The 23,173-nt window shown below is 39.4% G+C and overlaps 1 protein-coding gene across 1 annotated transcript in view; it reads left to right on the top strand.

Annotated features, from left to right (window-relative positions):
• The first annotated feature begins 886 nt into the window (after positions 1-886).
• The window catches only part of gmip (GEM interacting protein), a 48,737-nt gene continuing 26,450 nt past the window's right edge, over positions 887-23,173 (top strand). Inside the window, exons 1-5 of the mRNA XM_034190546.1 lie at positions 887-1,125; positions 2,080-2,170; positions 8,845-8,932; positions 9,100-9,160; positions 16,738-16,863. Of these exons, the coding sequence (XP_034046437.1) occupies positions 1,083-1,125; positions 2,080-2,170; positions 8,845-8,932; positions 9,100-9,160; positions 16,738-16,863 (409 nt within the window). The 5' untranslated portion in view covers positions 887-1,082. The remainder of the gene's footprint in view (positions 1,126-2,079; positions 2,171-8,844; positions 8,933-9,099; positions 9,161-16,737; positions 16,864-23,173) is intronic.

Here is a 23,173-nt window from a genome sequence, read left to right as displayed (position 1 = left end):
CAGAGGATCCTCGGTTCAAAACCCAGCTAGACCGGAAAATCACTAAGGGCCCTTGGACACGGTCGTTAATCTCCTAGTCACTCCCCATGTGTAATGAGCACCTTGCACAGCAGCACCATGACATTGATGGGTGAATGTGAGGCATAATTGTAAAGCGCTTTGAGTTTCTGATGTAGATGGGAAAGCACTATGTAAATACATTCCACTTACCAGTTTACCAACCTGCTACATCAGACAGTGTTTGTTACTTCACGTCATAATGTGAAAAGGCCCTTAATATGTTTTCTTTTTTAGTGAGGATGATTTATGCTCCCTTGCCTTTTCATAGAATTATATATATATATATATATATATATATATATATATATATATATATATATATATATATATATATATGAGCCTCCATTTCCCAAAAATGAGGGTTCTCAAACTTGTCAATCTGTACAAGTAAGTAACTGCTGATCCTTTTCTTTTTACTTCCATCTCCTGGCCGAGCTGTAAAATGCAAGAAGTGGAGTACGTACGTCCCATTTGGGCAACTGTCTCAACATTGGAGCGGAATCAATAAAATGAGTTGCAAATGAATTGAACTCCATTAAAATGACAAAAAATTGAATCACCACCCAACTTACTATTGGACCTAATAATATTTCAAACAGATCTGGTTAATGTCTCACATATTTAAAGGTGACATAGCTGCAAAATGAGAAAACTACACATTGACTATCTTGTTAGACGTTCTGCAGGCAGAGACGTTCGCAGTGGCGCTGTCTCATGCTGCGATGGTGTAGGTGGCGCCTGAACTGACTGCAAGACGCACTTCCTCTTCTCATGGTGCTGAAAACATTGGCCAACCTCCACACGTCTAGAGGAAGATCATTTTGAGAGCACAAACAGCAGCGAGCTGACAGCTGCATGCTCTGTTTTACTGAAATGTGCATCTGCGTGCACATATTGGAGTGTGGTTTTCCTGACCACTTGGATGCACTGTACCTCTGAGTGTATAGTTACAGGGTGACCTCTGGCCAAATGATGTGTGAGTAGTAGTGCTGTTGTCTTTTTGCTGTGTTGACTGTGCAGAGATGGAAGGTGAAGAGGCAAACAAGGATACGGAGAAATCTGCAGGTGAGTGCAAAGTGGGTTAAGTTGCACCAGTCGGGATTCTTCTTGAACCCGTGAATTCTCTTCACTGATGCTCTTCTGACTTGGGTCTTGCATTCATGCACATCCATGCATGTGCAGCAATTGCAGTTTACTGTGTTGTTACTTTGTTGATGCATCTGTCAGGAGATCTGCAGCACTGGGTCCTCCTAGTCAGCAGAAAATTGGTGAAGTTGCTGAACTCTTCCTCGATTTTGACAGATTGCTGTTGTGTCACTTCTGTATTTCCATTTAACATGATATACTTGAATATCAGAAGTGGTGAATACAATAAGGTTGAGGATACTTTGCATCTCGGGTGTCACTGGTAGACTGGAGCAGTGTTAGTGTGCAAAATAAGGTTGTGTGTGTGTGTGTGTGTGTGTGCGTGCGTGCGTGTGTGTGTGTGTGTGTGTGTGTGCTCATTATGGGATGTGACACAAACTGCAAGCAGGATGTGGTTCACCAAAATGGAGATGTTTCAGAGAGTCATTTGTTTCAAATGGTGCAAGCTGCACAAAGCTTTACCTTTTTTGTATTCACCCATATTATTTATTTATTTATTATTATTATTATTACCCACTATTACCTTGCATAATTAAATTTACTATTAACATCAAGCCAAAAACCTATTGTCATCAGAAATTTAAATAGCATTTGATTAAATATCACAAACAAATTTTAAAAAATTGGCTTTATTATACTGATTTTGGATACATTTATGTCGGTGTGCTTCAAATGTTACTTTATCTACAGTATGTCTTCATATGCAAAATCCTTGTATTTCTTCACAGCAGTTTTTCTTTTTTTAAGCCTCTCATTTATACCCATAAAGTTTACAGGTTGTGTGAAGGGTTTCACATTTACAGCTCTGGATAACAGTAGCAGCATTTTATCAGCTGATGGATCAATTCTCTGATCATTAATTTCTTTTCCCAGATGCGAAGAAAGTGGATCGTAAATCGGAGACCAAGCGGTACAGTGAGATCTTCAGAGACTTTGATAACCTTGAATTATCTATTGTCTATTCGTAAGTATGATAAAATATGCTACTGCCACGTGTTGCTTTTGTTTAGTGGTTTTCATAGTTCAGTAAAAGAAGAAGGAAAAAAATGTGGGCAGTGAGGTTTCATTCATAGACCATGTAACAAATATAAGTTAAAACAATATTTTTAATTAAATCTGAAATTTTATTAATCAGTCTTTGATTTGAAAGTCATAAGTTCTGGATATGATTGATTCCCTTCTGTCTTCAACTGGACACAAGACAAAGCATCTGCCATAATATTTAAAAATTTTATTATAATCAATGACCTATTACCTATTACAACTGTCCTTTTTAACTGTGGTGCCTGTTATTAGCAATTAGCTCACAATACTATATATATATATATATATATAATATAATAACAAAAGCAATATTAAAGGAATATGGGATATATTAAATAGCATTATCAAAAATGGTAATAAAAAACAGAGTTACCCTCAGTATTTCATTGATAATAATGTCAAGAAGGAAAATAAGGATGAGGTAGTCAACGGTTTTAATAATTTTTTTGTAAATATTGGACCAAACTTGGCAGAAAAAATTCCCGATTCCCAACCTGAGGATTGGGATAATAATCTCATAGAAAGAAATCCCTGTTCAATGTTCCTCACAGCAGTGGATGGAAATGAAATTATAGACATTGTGAATAATTGTAAATAGAAAACATCTACCGATTTAAATGAAATTGATATGGTGGTGGTAAAACAGGTCATTGAATGGATTGTAGAACCATTAACATACATCTGTAACTTATCATTTCAAACCGGTAAATTTCCCAATCAAATGAAAATAGCTAAGGTTGTGCCGCTGTATAAGACTGGGGATAGACACCACTTCACAAATTATAGACCTGTTTCTTTGCTTCCACAATTTTCCAAATTATTAGAAAAGTTATTCAATAATAGATTAGACAAATTCATAAATAAACATAAATTACTTACTGATAGTCAATATGGATTCAGAGCACATAGTTCAACATCACTTGCATTAATAGAATCAGTTGAGGAGATTACAAACGCCATAGACCACAAATTACATTCAGTTGGAATATTTATAGACCTTAAAAAGGCTTTTGATACAATTAATCATGACATATTAATCAATAAACTTGAACAGTATGGGATTAGGGGGTTGGTGTTGCACTGGGTGAGAAGCTACTTAAGTAACAGAAAACAGTTGTTTTGTTGTATCAAATGTTCGAAATAAACAATTTTCATTCATTCATTCATTCATTCATTTTCATTCATTCATTCATTCATTCATTCATTCATTCATTCATTCATATATATAGTAATGTTTTTTTCTTTGTTTGTTCTGCAATGCATAAACTGTTCCAAAAAGAAATTCATGTTGTGTGCAGTAAGTTGTAAAACAATACTGGTTACCTGCTGTGCTAGCCACAATACCTGATGCTGAGCTAGCTACCATGGCGTAGTCACAATACTGACTCTCCATTCTAGATTATTCGCCCTGGTGACGTATCCCATAATCCCTTGCGTGCCAGAGAGCCGCTGCAGTGAAACAACATATAGAGAATCAACATGATGACAGTTGTAAATTAATATTATACTACAAAAATGTATTTTTTTATGCTTTTCGTCACGTTAATAAGAGACTGCTGCATGATACCCTGAAAACTTGCTAAAACAATTATAACAAATAATCCGTGTCTGTTACGTTTAATCTGCGTGGAATTTAATAAATGCAAACCGAATTTCAAACATATTATATATATTAGTCTGGAACAAAGAGAACAAACAGTGTTGTAAAGAACAATAAGAAGTTAAAGAGCAAACGTCACTTTCCCCCAGAACAACATGAACAGGAAGCGATTGTAGCTGACAGCAGCTCCCATTGAAAATAACAGAGAGACAGCCTGTGATTCGCGCATGTTTACATAAAATAAACACAATAACAACGTCTATAAACCCAGAGAATATATTCACAAGAGTTTTAGGCACAATATAAAAATAGTTTTATGTTGTGATGTTAATTGTGTTGTCCGTGTGCAGCGGTTAAAGTGCAGCGTGATCAGAGGGTCTCAATGCAGTTCTCAATGTTACTGAGATCTCGCAGAGCGGTGAACTCTGCGAGGTTTTGCGGGATTTGAAACGTCAATAGGGCGAATGGGGGTGCTGTGTAGATAGCCATGTATGTATTAATATGTTGTAAAAAGTCTGCCATATAAAAGTATAAATTTTTTAAAACAGATTGGTATAATTTGCAGTACAGAGATAGTAGACACTCCCATCACATAACTGTTAATTTATTAATCAAATATATTTATGAAACACTGAAAAACATAAAGTGCAGTTTACAGAAACAATCGACAAAAAAACATGGCAAATTAAAAGCAACAGTTATGAATTGTCATGCCCTGCCCTGATCCAGGCTCCTATAGTTCATAACCATCTTCCCAGCTTTGTTTTATTAATTGTTATTTTCATCACGTGTTTATTCTATGTTCTATTTTGCTTTGTCACTTTTTTCTTTGTTACTTTTATTCTTCAGCCATGTTTCAGTTCCATTCTAGTTTTGTTCAGCCAGCCTGTGTTTTCATTGTTTAACATTTAGTTATTATCTGCCTATTTTGCTGTTAACATTTCTGTTTTCTGTAGTACCTTGATGTCTGGTTATCTTTCAGTCTCTGTTTTACTTATTGTTATATGTCTCAGTCAGTTCAGTTTAGTTTTGTCTTAGTATTTATTTCCTATTATTTTCTGATCAGTTTTTATGTAGTTTTTCTTCTGTGTTTATCTTTTGGTTTGATTTGCTGTTCTGTTCAAGTTTGTACTGATCTTTAGTTGTCATGTCAGGAATTCTCTTCACTGCTCACTTTCACCTGCCTGTCATCCTGTCTTCGTCTGCACTCCTCTCAGGTCTCTTGTATTCACGCCCAGTTTCATTCGTATCACAGTCTCCCTCTGATCACTGCACTCTCTTGTCCTGCACCTGCACTTTCTTATCACTGTTCGCCATGCCCCATTTGTCTGTCATTTCCTTGCCCACTTGTTACTGCCTTTTCTTGCATCTCTTTTCCCCTCTTAGCTTCACCTGACCACACCCCCTTCCAGGTCCTTCCCCCACCACGTGCACCTCCTTATCCTATGACCACCTGTTCTGATTTAAACTGCTTCTGTTCACTTCCTCCCTGCTCGTTTGTTGATTTCAATCACTTACCAGCACTTTGTCTCAGTCCTGTTATGCCAAGCCGTGTTTTTGACTCTGCTCTGTGTACCGGATCCTGCTTTTTGCCTCAGCCCTGATAACCCTGTTTGCTCGTGTACTGACCCTGCTTGTTTTTGACCACGTCCTCTGTCTTGTCCCTGCCTGGTACTTTTGCTCCGTGGACTGCCTCCCTGTTACTTAACCCTTGCCTAAATAAAAAAACATCCTTTTTACTCATACGTCCTGTTTGTGAGCCTGCATTTGTGTCCAGCCTCTGTCTGTGCTTCGCCTCCACTCAGCCTGACATGAATGAGCATTGACCGCAATAGCTGTGTTCCATGTGAGTTAGCTAGCTAGCTAGCTAGCTAATCAACATAGCTTCAGTGGATATTGCATAGGCCTAGGCACTCCTTTTACATAATTCACTGGATAGCAAAAACACAAGATAGCTGGCATAGCCAGACACTGTAGTGGTTCACCATGCTAGCTTAGCTCGTGTATTGTAAATGTTTAACACAGCTTTCTTAACGTACAAGTGGCATAGGATAATATTACAAACAGTATCAAAGGTCAGTGAGTGTCTGACCTCCTGACAGCCCCTTGCATCTTTCATCCAGTGCTGCACTGACATTTCTGGTTTGTGAGTCATAGGGAAAGCAAATGTATTGTCAAGGGATCTGTGGGAAAAGGTAATTGAACTGTATAGAAAAGGGAAAGGGATATAAAAAGATATCCAAGAACCTAAGAATACCAATCGGCAGTGTTCAAACTCTAATCAAGAAGTGGAAAATGAGGGAAACCAAACCGCGGTCAGATAGACCAACAGAAATTTCAGCAACAACTGTCAGGAACATAGTGTGGGATGCAAAGAAAACCCCACAAATAACTTCAGCTAAAATACAGGACTGTCTGAAACAAAGTGGTGTGGCTGTTTCAACATGCCCAATTAGGAGTCACTCAAAGAAAAACAGGCTGCATGGTTGAGCCACCATAACAAAGCCATTACTACGCAAATGCCACAAAGTATCCCACTTACAATACGCCAAACAGCACAGAGAACAAAACATTTGGTTTGGCCACAACCATAAACATTACATTTGGAGAGGAGTCAACAAGGCCTATGATGAAAGGTACACCCTACCTTCTGTGTAACACGGAGGTGAATTGCTGATGTTTGGGGATGTGTGAGCTACAAGGTCACAGGAAACCTGGTCAAAAGAGATGGCAGAATGAATGCAGCATGTTATCAGAAAATACTGGAGGAAAATTTGCACTCATCAACTCAGAAGCTGCACATGGGACATTCTTGGACATTGCAACATGACAATGATCCAAAACACAAGGCCAAGTTGACCTGTCATTGGCTACAGGAGAATAAAGTGAAGGTCCTGGAGTGGCCATCTCAATATCACTGAGCCACTCTGGGGAGATCTCAAATGTGCAGTTCATGCAAGACAGCCCAGGAATTTACAGGAACCTGAGGCTTTTTGGCAAGAAGAATGGGCAGCTTTACCATCAGAGTAAATAGAGAGCCTCTTCCACAACTAGCACAAAAGTCTCCAAGCTGTTGTTGATGTTAAAGGGGGCAATACACAGCATTAAGAACTGGAGTATGTCAACTTTTGATCAGGGTCATTTGGGTAGTTTCTGTTGTCATTATAATTTAAAAAGAGTAAACACAGTTGTTTGACAATAAATGGCTTCACCCAGCCACTAACCATGAGTGGAAAAAAACTTTTTGTGTTATGATTCATATTCTCTGAAAAATGAGCCAAAACTTTTGCCAGTGTATGTAAATGTATGAGCACAACTGTATATACAGTAGTGTTCAGAATAATAGTAGTGCTATGTGACTAAAAAGATTAATTCAGGTTTTGAGTATATTTCTTATTGTTACATGGGAAACAAGGTACCAGTAGATTCAGTAGATTCTCACAAATCCAACAACACCAAGCATTCATGATGTGCACACTCTTAAGGCTATGAAATTGGGCTAATAGTAAAAAAAAAAGTAGAAAAGGGGGTGTTCACAATAATAGCAGCATCTGCTGTTGACGCTACAAACTCAAAACTATTATGTTCAAACTGCTTTTTTAACAATCCTGTGAATCACTAAATTAGTATTTAGTTGTATAAACACAATTTTGCATGATTTCTTCACATCTGCGAAGCATTAATTTTGTTGGTTTGGAACCAAGATTTTGCTCGTTTACTAGTGTGCTTGGGGTCATTGTCTTGTTGAAACACCCATTTCAAGGGCATGTCCTCTTCAGCATAAGGCAACATGACTTCTTCAAGTATTTTGACATATCCAAACTGATCCATGATACCTGGTATGCGATATATAGGCCCAACACCATAGTAGGAGAAACATGCCCATATCATGATGCTTGCACCACCATGCTTCACTGTCTTCACTGTGAACTGTGGCTTGAATTCAGAGTTTGGGGGTCGTCTCACAAACTGTCTGTGGCCCTTGGACCCAAAAAGAACAATTTTACTCTCATCAGTCCACAAAATATTCCTCCATTTCTCTTTAGGCCACTTGATGGCAAGTTGGCAAATTGTAACCTCTTCTGCTTTTATTTAACAGGGGGACTTTGCGGGGGATTTTTGCAAATAAATTAGCTTCACACAGGCGTCTTCTAACTGTCACAGCAATTACAGGTAACTCCAGACTGTCTTTGATCATCCTGGGGCTGATCAATGGGTGAGCCTTTGCCATTCTGGTTATTCTTCTATCCATTTTGATGGTTGTTTTCCGTTTTCTTCCACGCGTCTCTGTTTTTTTTGTCCATTTTAACGCATTGGAGAACATTGTAGATGAACAGCCTATAATTCTTTGCACCTGCGTATAAGTTTTCCCCTCTCCAATCAACTTTTTAATCAAACTACGCTGTTCTTCTGAACAATGTCTTGAACGTCCCATTTTCCTCAGGCTTTCAAAGAGAAAAGCATGTTCAACAGGTGCTGGCTTCATCCTTAAATAGGGGACACCTGATTCACACCTGTTTGTTCCACAAAATTGACAAACTCACTGACTGAATGCCACACTACTATTATTGTGAACACCCCCTTTTCTAGTTTTTTTTTTAATAATAGCCCAATTTCATAGCCTTAAGAGTGTGCATATCATGAATGCTTGGTCTTGTTGGATTTGTGAGAATCTACAGAATCTAATGGTACCTTGTTTCCCATGTAACAATAAGAAATATACTCAAAAGCTGGATTAATCTTTTTAGTCACATAGCACTACTATTATTCTGAACACTACTGTATATGTATGTATATATATATATATATATATATATATATATATATACACATATGTGTGTGTGTGTGTGTGTGTGTGTGTGTGTGTGTGTGTGTGTGTGTGTGTGTGTGTGTGTGTGTGTGTGTGTGTGTGTGTACAGTATGCGTAAAATACAGATTTTTCACCTGTCTTGAAGAACGCCTTTTTATATTCTTTTCTTTATATCTGTATTCAGGACAGGTGAGGAGCTACTGGCAGACACCGACTCACTATCTATCCCAGAATCCATCTCTACAGAAAGTGCAGACCTCACAGACCAAAATGTAAGGGATCAAAACCGTGATATCAAGCATCTGCTGCTGAACCTTTCACATCACTCACACCATGAACAATCTTTTTTTTCATCATAAGCAAACCATTGATTTTACATTGTTGGGGTCTTTTGGGGAGTGTTGGTCATAAATTTGTTGAGTCTGTTTTCTTCCAACAGTGTGAAGGCACATTTTGTCGGGAGACAAATGAGGTCAATGAAGCAGACGGAAACCTATCAGGTATTATGTGTATGTATGTGTGCATGTAACTGTACATGTTGCAGGGACAGAATCTGTTCTTAAAGACACATCTGGGGACATGGGCTGTTAATAATTATTTATTAGAGGCGATGAATGTTTAATTACCAGCTCCAGGTGTCCATTCTGCTCACCTGATCGCATCCCACCAACTGACATCTGGTAGATCATTCCTGATGACCGCACGCAATGTCAACTTGTAATCTTTGTTATTCCAACATTTTACGTCTTCTTATTTGTTTGGGGGTTTTTTTTAGTATAATTTGGCATGAGACGTAACTGCCCTGCTGTAACAAGATTAGGATAAGAACAGAGGATTAAGTTGGAGACAGCTGCTCTCGGCTTTTAGACCCACCAGGAAGGCCGAAGTCCATCCAGTAAGAGGACAGTGGGCAACAAAAAGACAGAGACTAGCGTGAGCCACTTCAATTGGGCATGACAATTCAGTAAGGTATATCTTCTATTATACATTCCAAATCTAAGGTGGAATTCTACTAGTGGATACTAAGGTACTCATAAATATGTGTATATATATATATATATATATATATACGAGGGCTGTCAATAAAGTATAGGTCCTTTTTATTTTTTTCAAAAACTATATGGATTTCATTCATATGTTTTTACGTCAGACATGCTTGAACCCTCGTGCACATGCGTGAGTTTTTCCACGCCTGTCGGTGACGTCATCCGCCTGTGAGCACTCCTTGTGGGAGGAGTCGTCCAGCCCCTCGTTGGAATTCCTTTGTCTGAGAAGTTGCTGAGAGACTGGCGCTTTGTTTGATCAAAAGTTTTTCTAAACCTGTGAGGCACATCGAAGTGGACACGGTTCGAAAAATTAAGCTGGTTTTCGGTGAAAATTTTAACGGCTGATGAGAGATTTTGAGGTGATACTGTCGCTTTAAGGACTTCCCACGCAGTGGGACATCGCACAGCACTCCCAGGCGCCGTCGTCAGCCTGTTTCAAGCTGAAAACCTCCACATTTCAGGCTCTATTGATCCAGGACGTCGTGAGAGAACAGAGAAGTTTCAGAAGAAGTCGGTTTCAGCATTTTATCCGGATATTCCACTGTTAAAGGAGATTTTTTTAATGAAAGACGTGCGGACGGATTGCAGCGTCGGCTCGCAGCCGCCGCGACGCTCTGCCACAGGAAAAACACCTCTGTTGGAAGCCTTAAGGACAAGTTGGAACATGTCCAGCTGTTAAACAATTTCTCAGATACTCACTCCACTGAAAGCCATCAAAAGCCACCTGGATTTTACAAATGGTTATCAACACGGAGGTGTTTTTCCTGTGCCGCCGCACCGCGCCGGCTGCGTCCCGACGCGCGGACCCATCTGCACGTCTTTTATTAAAAACATCTCCTTTAACAGTGGAATATCCGGATAAAATGCTGAAACTGACTTCTTCTGAAACTTCTCTGTTCTCTCACGATGTCCTGGATCAATAGAGCCTGAAATGTGGAGGTTTTCAGCTTGAAACAGGCTGACGACGGCGCCTGGGACCGCTGCGCGACATCCCACTACGTGGGAAGTCCTTAAAGCGACAGTATCACCTCAAAATCTCTCATCAGCCGTTAAAATTTTCACCGAAAACCAGCTTAATTTTTCGAACCGTGTCCACTTCGATGTGCCTCACAGGTTTAGAAAAAATTTTGATCAAACAAAGCGCCAGTCTCTCAGCAACTTCTCAGACAAAGGAATTCCAACGAGGGGCTGGACGACTCCTCTCACAAGGAGTGCTCACAGGAGGATGACGTCACCGACAGGCGTGGAAAAACTCACGCATGCGCACGAGGGTTCAATCCATATAGTTTTTGAAAAAAATAAAAAGGACCTATACTTTATTGACAGCCCTCGTATATATATATAAACAGAGAATAAGAAAGAAGAAGGGACAGAGCAACTTAGGTCCCTGGTCTTGAGAACCAGGGTGGTAGGTTTAAAAGCTTTTTATCCCATGGGAACTCTCCCTACTCACCCAAGTGGTTCAAGAATATGGACAGCATGTATATAAGTGACATTTACACAAACAGGGCAGTAAACAACATGTACAATAACTATATATAGAAAGACAAATTCCGTACTCTACATGCTTTCTAATGGAAACCCCAAACTTAGATACTATCTATTGATATCTATTAAAGAAACATTTAAACTAAAGAACCATTAAAAATCTACATCATGTAAAAGAGTATAAATCCTGACAGTTGGCTATATAGTCAGAAGTGCTATCGTAATTTAGCCTATAACTAGCCTACCACACCTTGCTAACCAAAAAAAACTAAATAAAACCGATAACTAGAATATAAAGCACAATAGTGTCGCTACACCCTACAATAACGATCGTAACAGCCAATACATATAACAACAAACGGAAACAAAAGTGTCTATTAACGTTAACTTAACAAACAGAACCAGCTACAGTGGGGTAAAAAGTATTTAGTCAGTCCCTGATTGTGTTCTCCTCCTTAGAAAGAGGAGAGAGGTCTGTAATTTTCATCATAGGTACACTTCAACTATGAGAGACAAAATGAGAAAACAATATCCAGGAAATCACATTGTAGGATTTTTAAAGAATTTATTTGTAAATTGTGGTGGAAAATAAGTATTTGGTCAATAACAAAAGTTCAACTCAGTACTTTGTAATGTAATCTTTGTTGGCAATGACAGAGGTCAAACATCTTCACCAGGGTTTGCACACACTGTAGCTGGTATTTTGGCCCATTCCTCCATGCAGATCTCCTCTAGAGCAGTGATGTTTTGAAGCTGTCGCTGTGCAACACGGACTTTCAACTCCCTCAACAAATTTTCTATGGGGTTGAGGTCTGGAGACTGGCTCGGTCATTCCAGGACCTTGAAATGCTTTTTACGGAGCCACTCCTTCATTGCCCGAGCGGTGTGTTTGAGATCATTGTAATGCTGGAAGACCCAGCCACATTGCATCTTCAATGCTCTCACTGATGGAAGGAGGTTTTGGCTTAAAATCTCATGATACATGGCTCCATTCATTCTTCCCTTAACACGAATCAGTCGTCCTGTCCCCTTTGTAGAAAAACAGCCCAAAGCATGATGTTTCCACCCCCATGCTTCACAGTAGATATGATGTTCTTAGGATGCAACTCAGCATTCTTCTTCCTCCAAATACGATGAGTTGAGTTTTTACCAAAAAATTCTATTTTGGTTTCATCTAACCACATGATATTCCCCCAGTCCTCTTCTGGATCATCCATATGCTCTCTGGCAAACTTCAGATGGGCCTGGACATGTACTGGCTTAAGCAGGGAGACATGCCTGGCACTGCAGGATTTGAGACCCTCTGTGCATAGTGTGTAGCCTTTGTTACTTTGGTCCCAGCTCTCTGCAGGTCCTTCATCAGGTCCTTCCGTGTAGTTCTGGGATTTTTGTTCACCGTTCTCATGATCATTTTGACCCCACGGGATGAGATCTTGCGTGGAGCCCCAGATCGAGGGAGATTATCAATGGTCTAGTATGTCTTCCATTTTCTTACAATTGTTCCCACAGTTGATTTATTCACACCAACCTGCTTGACTATTGTAGATTCACTCTTCCCAGCCTGGTGCAGGTCTACAGTTTTCTTCCTGGTGTTCATTGACAGCTCTTTGATCTTGGCCATGGTTGAGTTTGGAGTCTGACTGTTTGAGGCTGTGGACAGGTGTCTCTTATACAGATAATGAGTTCAAACAGGTGCCATTAATACAGGTAACAGGTGGAGGACAGAAGAGCTTCTTAAAGAAGAAGTTACAGGTCTGTGAGAACCAAAAATCTTGCTTGTTTGTGGGTGAACAAATACTTATTTTCCACTATAATTTACAAATAAATTCTTTAAAAATCCTACAATGTGATTTTCTGGATTTTTGTTTTCTTCTCATTTTGTCTGTCATAGTTGAAGTGTACCTATGATGAAAATTACAGACCTCTCTCATCTTTCTAAGTAGGAGAACTTGCACAATTAGGGACTGACTAAATACTTTTTTACCCCACTGTATGTTGTTAGCTATGACAGACGGTGCTGCAGCCGACTCGATAACCTAGTGTTAGCAGCTAAGTTTAGCTAATTGTACCCCACTTCTCCCTGTTATTAAAAAACAATTTGTATATATTCACAACCATAAAGTGTACAAGATATAAGTACCACAGTGAAAGGATACAGAGGTAGAACAGCTCCTGGCTAAGAAGAGCTCAGGGCTAGCGGATGCAGCGACACGTAGGCAAGGGTAGTCTGTAACTGGCTTGACGGAGAGGGATCAGTTAACGGTAACAGGGACAGTGGTAGGCGTGATTACCTTTTTTGGTGGCAAACTCATTGCAAGAAAATCAACCGAAAACAATACCCCCAAAAAATTGAAGACTGATCCGAACAACGTCTAACTGACATATATGTAAGGCGTGTGTAGCCTAGGCAGGTATCAGTGTAAAATACTTGAAACTACTGGTCGTAGCATAAAGTAAAAAAAAAATGCATTGGAGAGACAGTTAAAATTAATAAGTGCGAGTCAAGACTCAGACTTTGGGATTTTAGAGTGGTCAAGACCGAGTCGTTGAGGAGGCAAGATGGAGTTGAGAGCGAAACCTTAAAAACACATCACCCCTGTTAATACTCAAAAGTGAAATTCCTGTAGGAGACACAGGCTCAGCTGGGGTCAACCTGAATATTGTTTGAGGTCAAAAGGTTAAAAAAAAAAAAACAAAAGTATACCAAAACTGAACATGTTTCTAAGACCGATGCTGAACTCACTTTCTAGTGAGTGTGTGAATAATTGCAATCTTATATTTAATTTTCACAAAGCATAACATATTAAATGGCATTATGTGGCTCTCAGCACAATTCATGTTTTTTCTCTGTGATGCCCTGAACACCATGTAACACAATCAAAATATAGCACCAGTCAATACAATGTTAATTCATTACCTCTGCCAACGAAGTTGGGCTGGAGGTAATGAATTCACCCATTTGTTTTGTTTATTTGCGTGTTGGTGAACTGCATGTAACCCACAATTTTTAATATATTGTTATGAAATCTTTTACAGAGGATTCATATCTTGATAGACAAGAACTGATTAAACTTTCAAGGTCATAGGTCAAAGTCAGGAAAAATTTTGGAAAATTGGAAAAATCCCTATCCTTTAACATTGAATGAATATTCGAAAATTCATAACTGTCAAAAAACATCAAATTTCTTTCAGATTTGAAAGAGTCATGTAGGATGGTATCCTTTATCAACTGACAAAGTTTGATCCAAATTTAATCCTGATTACAGATTTTGTGGGCATTATATTTAACATTGAAAACCCCATTTAATGGACATTTTACATTATATCTTAATCAAACGTGCCTCAATCACTCTCATATTTGAATGTGAGGTGCAGACTGGCACTCACTATTGCCTGTCAAAGTTTGATCCGGATCTGATTTGGATTGTGGATTTTGTGGACATTTGAATTTAATATTGAAAAGCCCTTTTGGTGTACATTTTGCATTATATCTCAATCAAAAGTGCCCCAATCACTCTCATTTGTAACAGTGAGGTGCTAACTGGCACTCTCAATGAATAGACTAAGTCTGATCTACATCTGATCCGGATTGCGGATTTAGCGGATATTTGATTTTAACATTGAAACGCCCTTTTGATCTATATTTTGTATTATATTTTAGTTTATGACAATTCATTTCTAACACAACTTTCACCTTGAAAATTTTTCCAAGGTAAAAATGTGTGGAATTGGAAACTAGTGGTGGAGGTTTGTGCACTCCGAGCACAGTACTCTTGTTTATTAATTTTGTTAATATAATTTTAAATTCATGGGCATATTTATTGTTGTCCAATACTGAGTCAAAATAAAGTAGAATGGCTTTCTGTTTTGAGATGAGACCAAGTAAGTGAAACAATGGTCTCGAGACCAAGACCGGACTTGGTGCTACAGAAATATGGGCAAGTTTGGTAGATGGCACCAAGGTTTGAATAACTCTGAAGGACACCGGTTCAAGAACTGCTTACCTGTGGCAGAAAAGACCTAAAAGACAGTTGATGATGTCCAACTCTAATTACTTGCAACTTGGTTTGCTTATGAATTGCAAAACCCCTGAAACAAAAGATATTTGTTCATAAATGTGACATATTTAGCAGTTTTTTTGTTAAATTTCCAATAAACAACACTGGTGGTGTTCATCATTTTGAGGTACCTCTGTGGTGCAAACAAATATCAAAGACACAATATACTCAGATGTAGCCTCGGATTGTGTTTCGCTGTCAGTGAATGATGAATTAATTAATAAACAACCTTTGTGAATATTTGGAAGCAACTGAAAATGAGCTATAAAAACAACAAGCTCATTAGCAGCCAGGTTTGCCGTGCCCCAATTGGTTGGGATAAGATATCTAATCTGTGTCACACACCAGGAGGTAAACCTGAGTCCACGCTCTTCTAAAACCTGCCATGGTGTAATCTGGAGCTTCTCAGGATAATCCTCAGAGGGTCCGGTCAAAGAGCCAGCACAGATGCTGATAACCTACTTCAACTTTGGAACACAGTCTTACCTGTTGTTTTTGTGGCTTCTTCCTTTTTGGGTTTTTTTTGTTGTTTGTTTTGTTTTTTTTCTCTCTATACCTCTAACTGGATATGGCTTCTATGCAAGACTGAATCAAACCTCCACATGCAACTGAGGAACTTAAGAGAGAAGTTACTACGCTCTTTCTGATGAAGCGTGGTTGCTTTGTCTCTAAAATGATTTGTTAGAACGATTCTTTAGAAGAAGTGAAACTGTTTGGTGTGCTTGCATTTTCTTTTTTGTTTTATTTGGGGGTTTTTTGTCTTGTTTTGTTTTTTGGAGGGGGGATGGAGGTTGACACTTCAGGAGATCCTGAAGTTGTGCTTCATATCTTTGCTAAACTGTCATTCAGCTACTAGAGTGGAAAGCTTTGAGGAAAGAGAAAGTGGGTCAGATTCTACTTGATGTCCACCCCCCCGTACATCCGCCACCCTCTGCTGGTGCGCAGTCACACAGGAAGAACCAGAGCAGTTGTTGTGTCAGTGCCCAGGCCTGCCAGACCGCAGTAGTTCCGCCATGCGTTGTGTCTGATGCGTCACACTGTGGGCTTGTTTTATTCAAATTGAAGAGAAGTGAACAGGTGAGACAGGAAGAGGCCCGGAAGAGAGAAGAAGAGGGAAGTTATTAACTTAAAGCTGTTGTTCTTTTAGTAAATAGAAAACCTCCTTTGTCTGGTCACTTCCTTTTTTGTGTCAACTCACAGAATTGGGACTGAAGAGGAGATTCTTCAACAAGTCCATGTGGCAGATGGAACAGAGTGACAGGGATGAGACGGGATCGGGATCACTGATTTGTGGAACAGCTTTGCCTTGCAGTCTATATAAATGTTTTCAAAGATACTTTTTTTTTACTTCCTGGTTATTAAAGTCTAGAAAATAGGGTGGTATCTGCTTGGGGCTTGAAGCCGTTTGAGACTTCTAGTAGACTGGTACCCATGGTGTGTGTGGCCCATCAGAACCTGCAGTCATGCTGATGTACTCCCTCTCAGCTCAGGATGCAGACTTGGCCCTGTGTCGCTGTCAGGATGGAGTGGGGACGGCGCTGCAGTATACCAAAATATGGTGCCGCTATGCCAAAGACATCTTGGCCTGGATGGAGAAGAGAATCAGTCTGGGTAAGTGCAGCTCTGAAAGTGTTTTAGTAACATAATGAACCGTGCATGGGTGAGATCTGCCTTATTAATGCGTTTAAATATAAAATCAAGAAGGGAAAAAGAATACGAGGTGATTTTGCTAAAATGCAAAGCATAGTGCTGGAGTTTCCTCTTTCAGTATGTGTGCAAAACTAAAAGTCCACAGTATGAAGTTGCCACACTGAAAACAGTAACATGACCTTTTTCTGAGAGTGGGTGTAACTTTATCTAAATGGTTCGTGTTTCATTTTATAAAGATACTCCGATCTGTTTATGCAATGCAACACAACGTGTACAAGCAGGGACGTAACCAGGAATTTATTTTGACCAAGGTTTTACTGCCACTAGAATTTACTGTGGTGTTTCAAACATTTTAATATGCCGAACTTTTTTCTGAAGCGTTTTCAAAAAAATGAATACATTTTTGCAGAAGTTGATTAATTTATAAATAGAAGCCGAGTCATTTTCTGAAGCATTTGTTTACTCCTTAGAGCCAAAAGGATATTTTCTTGATTTTACATACCTTAAGAAATTCCCCTTTTAAGGTACTTTTCTTTAGTATAATGCCCATATGTTGCATACCAAAATGTTTAGAACAATCTCAGCTTTCTGAAGGTGAACACGTATATCTGTGGAGAATAGTGTGTAAAAGACATGATCCGTTAATATATTTATGATGGAAAGTTGGCCAGGACACAGGCGTGTGTTAATAGGGCTCTGAGGGTTACCAGTGTTAGCATCATTTTATTAAGCAATTGATTTATTTAGCATATCAAATCTTACAGTGAATCATTTTCTGAAGCAATTGATTTATTTAGGATTTCAAATCTAAGAGACAGTCATTTTCTGAAATGATTTATTCAGCATTTCAAACCTTTTGAAACACTGGCATCGATATGGCTCCTTAACTGCAATATTTCTGTCACTGCATGTTGTGACAATTCTTTATTGTTTTTCTACTTTGCTAGTCTAGCAAATGGTCACCCCCTGTGTCTGGTCTGCTTGAGGTTTCTCTCTCTAATAATAATAATAATAAGAAGAAGAAGAAGAATCTTTTAGAGAGTTTTTCCTTCTGACTCATGGGTTGGTAAGGTTTAAACTTTATTTATGTGTAGTACCTTGGAGTGATTTACTGTATGGTGTGACTTGGTGCTATATACATTAAGTGAATTGACCTGAACTGAACTGAACTATTTTCTGAAGCCATGGAGTTTTTCGTGTAGTTAATTTGAGTGAATCATTTTCTGAGGCAATATTTTCATTATGTGTTTTGGTGTGTCCAGACAGTAAGTCATTTTTGAATCCAAGGAATCTCCACTGTCAATTACATGTCACCATCATATTATTTCGAGAATTTTCATACCTATAAGCCATTTTCTGAATCGGTTGGTTCACTTGATGTTTTGAGCATTTCAAAACACTGAATTATTTTCAAAGCAACTGTTTTATTTGATGTTATTAGCATTTTGAATTAGGAAACCATTCACAAAACAACTGCTTCACTTAGGATATTGAGCCTTTTGAAACAGTGAATTATTTTCTGAAGGAATTGTTTAATTTAGTGTTTTTGTAGCATACTTGTTTCTCCAAGGCTGTTCACTTTGTAGCTCTACCAAAACTTTCATGTAAAAACTGCATAACTTCCATATAGAACTTACCATATCTTCCGGCTCCATGGTATTCCCAGGGATATCGTGTTTGATCAAGGCTCAAAATATATATCCCAGTTGTGGTGAGACTTTGGTTGATTTCTTGGTGCTACAGTCAGTCTCTTATCAGTCCACAATAGTCAGAAAAACAGTGGGAAGTAAAAAGGCCAGTGATAAAATCCAGAAGATTGGACCATGAACAACCTAGGATTGGTAGTAGATGTAGCAAGCCAGTAGGGGGTTGTAAGAAGTCTTCCCTCATGCATATATGGTGGAAGCTATGCAGACACAGGTGTCAATCTCCATCGTAGGCCACCAAAAACGTTGGCACAATAGGGAAAGGGTTTGTATACTACCAGGGTGACAAGCAAATCAGGAAGCAAAGGCCCACTGCAGGACTTGTGAACCGATTGGTGTGGAACAAAGAGGCATTTGGGTGACCCCTTACCAGGATCTGAATGGCTGTATTGAGCTTGTTTCACCAATTATTCAATCTCCCATGAGACAGCCACATAGTGGCTCATGGGTGAGGGTGTCAGGTTTTGTATTCTTATAGACAGGGTGATAATAAGAGTGAAATTGCATCAACCAAGGAAAAATGTCCAATGAGCTTGCCAGGATATTCAATTGCTTGGCTGTCTGGATATACATATTTTTGTGGTCAGTCCAGACAATAAAAGGATATTCAGCCCCCTCCAGCCAGTACCTCTACTCCTCCAATACCTATTTCACTGCCAGCAATTCTGTTTTTGGTATCATATTTCTGTACTATTGGAATAAGACAATGGCAGAACAAACCACAGGGGTCTAACTTTTTGCCAGAGTGTGCAAACCGTACCCTGCCCATCCCTGTATCAGAGGCATTTATTTCAGCAATATTGTCTAGATGGGACTGGTTGTACCAGTACAGGGGCTGAAGTGAAACGATGTTTGAGTTCAGTGAATGCTTTGTCAGCCTCTAAATCCTGGGAAAATGACTTGGTAATTCAAGTAAGTAGAGTAAATGGAGTTGTGATTTGCCTTAAATTTTTAATGAAGCAGTGGTAGAAATGGACAAAACTAAGGAAGCACTGGAGATGTTTATATGATGTAGGAACCATGTAGGCCAGTCCACAACAGCTTTGACCTTGTCTGGGTCTGGTCTCACTTGTCCCACCTCCAAAATGTAATCCAGAAACTTGATGGAGTCTGTGTAGATTTTATATTTCTCTGTCTTGATTAATAAGTTCTTCTGAAGGGGTTGATGGAGTGGTTCTCACACAAGGAGAACATGTTCAAATTTGCCTCAGGAAAAGATCAGAATATTGCCCAGGTAGATGAACAGAAAACATTTGATTAACTTATTATTTGTTGTTGTTGTTTTATTTGTTTTTATTCCTGTGCCGTGTCCTTGAGTATTGAGAAAGGTGCCTATAAATAAAATACCTTATTATTATTATTATTATTATTATTATTATTATTATTATTATATCCCTATGTACATCATTAACCTGGGCTTGCCAGATGGCTGGTGCATTGATAAGTCTGAATGGCATAACCAAATATTCAAAATGGCCAAGTGGGATCTTGAATGCTTTCACTTATCTCCCTTTCTTAGTGATACACATTTCTCAGATCCAGATTTGTGGCACACAACTGACCCATCCCCACCTCTCAAACATAACCATCTATTTGGTGCAGCCAAGTCAAAATTGGATGTCCGCTTAGCCTTCTTCAGCCACTGCGCTCCTCAACACTGTGGCACCTGTGTGCTGGCTCATGCACAGAGAGCCATGACACATGTCCAAAAATGTGGCAGGTCATGCCCCTCAACAATGCAAGTGATGCTTCTCATTTGAGGCTCCCTAAATAACAACACGTTTGGCACAAAATAATTCTAGTGGTACCCAAGGATCCTCTGAAGGGATCTGGTACCAAAGACATCCAGTCATCACCTTAGGTCACTGGTTAGTGTCCACCATGTTTTACTATAGGTAGGGTTTATTTTCAGTCTGGGCTTCATTGTCTCACCTATAAATGATCCCAGAAAGACTGGGGCTTATCTATGAAAGTGTTGGCAACATTACTTTTGGCTTTTCTTGTACCTTTCTTTCAATGGTGTTGTCCTCTTTGGCTTTTTCCAATGTGAAGAAGAAACAAAACATAATTAGCCTCTTTATATAGAAAATCCATCAGTCATTTGTTATTTCAGGTCATGTGGACGTTGAACACTTGGCATTGGTGGATTTATTTCCTATTTTGTTTGAGGAACTAATTCATATTCATCGAGTACCAATATCTGTGCCCAGCGTAAGGTAGGGGTAATCTCGTGGTAGAGGTAAGATTAGACCAAGGATAGAATGAGTCCTTTCTTGTTTGCACTGGTGATGGACAGGTTGACGGATGAGATCTGACAGGAGTCTAAATAGACTGTGATCTCAGCAGAAGACAATGTGATCTGTAGTGAGAGTAGAGAGCGTGATAAGACAGATTGGAGCAGTGGAGATATGCCCTGGAGAGAAGTGGAATGAAAGTCAGTAGGAGCAAAACAGAATACATGTGTGTGAATGAGAGAGAGCATGGTGGAATAGTGTGACTGCAAAGTGTAGAGGGGGTGAAGGTAGATAAGTTTCAGTACTTGGCGTCAGCTCTCCAAATACTGAAGGATGTGGTTGACAGGTGAAGAAGAGACTGCAGCCAGGATGTGAATGGATGTGTAGGACTGGTTGGAAAAAGGTGACAAGAGTGATTTGGGATTAAAGGGTGAAAAATGTATGAGATGGTAGTGAGACCAGCTAGGAATGAAGACATAAGAGGGGTATCACAGGTTGGACGGTTTGGAGACAACATCAGACAGATGAAAATGAGATGGTCTGGACATGTGCAAAAGAGGGAAGCAGGGTATATTGGGAGAAGGATGCTGAAGATGGAGTAACAAGGCAGGAAGAGATGAGGGAGGGCAAACAAGAGGATAATGGATGTGGTGTGAGAGGACATGCAGGTGTGCAGGTGGCTGGTGTGGCAGAAGAAGATGGAGGGGATGGAATGAGATGAGATGGATGATCTGCTGTGGCAACCCTGAACCGGAGCAATCAAGATTGTTTTTATTTCATAATATTAAAGGGCTTTTTTGTTGCTGTTCAATTTTTTTTTTTTTTTTTACAATTTATTTCATATTTTGATCATAAAAAAGGTTTTCTTTTGCATTGATTTCTAAAGTTATTCTGAACTGTGAACAGATTTTTATATATCATGCTGAAATGATCTGACCATAAATAGATACAATTACATTTTCAGGGACATATATAAATAAATAAAGTTGGGTCCACAATTCAGATAGTCCCTGAGCTATCAACACCTGCTGTTTCCTGCACACAAAGAGGAAATTTCTGTCCCTTCTGATCAGGTCCCCCTACACATGGTTTGGAAGAGTGCCTGGTCTGTTTTACTAAAGACTGTGGACCTGTGGACATATAACAGTATTGCAGACACACACCAGATTTTAGCTCCCACGTACCAACCAAGGTGTGGCTATCCATCAAAGACATTCCTCTTTAGATTAATTGAAGGAAGCTTGCTCGCCGTTATATTCGTCCTTTCCCCACAGTGTCAGTCATCAGTCTCTCAGTGGTCTGTCTGTGGCTCCCATGAACCATGTGGGTCCATCCAACAGGCAATGTTTCCCACCTGAAGCTGGTTTGGACCACCCATTGCGTCTATCTGCCAGGCCCCCTCCTTCCAGCCAGTTGTGGGTGGTCACTCTGCCTTTACTGTTTGGATGTCTGTCGCTGGAGTTATGGTCTCCAGTACCTGGTCCACTGGGAGGGCTACAGTCCAGAGGAGTGCTCTTGGATTCCTTGTCACATCATCCTGGACTTCTCTCTGGTTTGGGAGTTTCAGCATGCTCATCCAGACAAGCCTGGTTGTTTGTAGCTCTCCTTCTACACTACTGCTGCCACTTGGCTAATTTGTGCTTGGGTTTAAAAGGAGCTGCGTAACTAAGACAGTGCCAGATTGTTTCATCCCCAAATGTTGAACCTTCCAACATTGCCTAATATGTTCTCCTGGGTTTTGATCTTTGATCTTTACACCTGCCCTTGACCCTGAGCCTCTTTATTCTGATATTGAGATCTGCCTGACCCCTGAATGCTTTGTCTGTTTTTGTCTGACTTCCCGGTAATGATCCAGGGCTGTATATGAAGAAAACCCAGTATCTCCAAAACGATAAATTTTTAGTTGAGGCCAACATATACCTGGCTGTCAAGGGGACCATCTGTGTGCAAAATATGAAAGAATTTGAACAAACTGTTTTCATTTTACTGATGAAAGTCTGTGCATTTCTGAATATGATTTCCTTTAAATCTCCATGTTCAACTGCATTTTTCGCCATTAAAAAAATATACTTACTGGGTTTTGCATCTGAACTCTTCATATTGATTAACGCATTCATCCTGCTGTTTGAACAACTCATTCTACTGTATAAAGTGAGTCCAGTTGCACCGAAGAGGATTGTGGAATTAGAATGATGAATTAAAGTTAATAGGATTAATAAATGGAATAGTTTTAACAGTGTTGAATGCTTGGTCTCCAAAGTAAAGGTCAAACAAGGTCTATGGACTATTGGATTCTATGACATGTGACATATGTTACCCCGTAACGTGACA

Source organism: Thalassophryne amazonica, chromosome 16 (assembly GCF_902500255.1).
Source record: "Thalassophryne amazonica chromosome 16, fThaAma1.1, whole genome shotgun sequence".
Taxonomy (NCBI): Eukaryota; Metazoa; Chordata; class Actinopteri; order Batrachoidiformes; family Batrachoididae; genus Thalassophryne; species Thalassophryne amazonica.
Note: the sequence above shows the minus strand (reverse complement) of the source record. Positions and strands in the feature narration are given on the sequence as shown.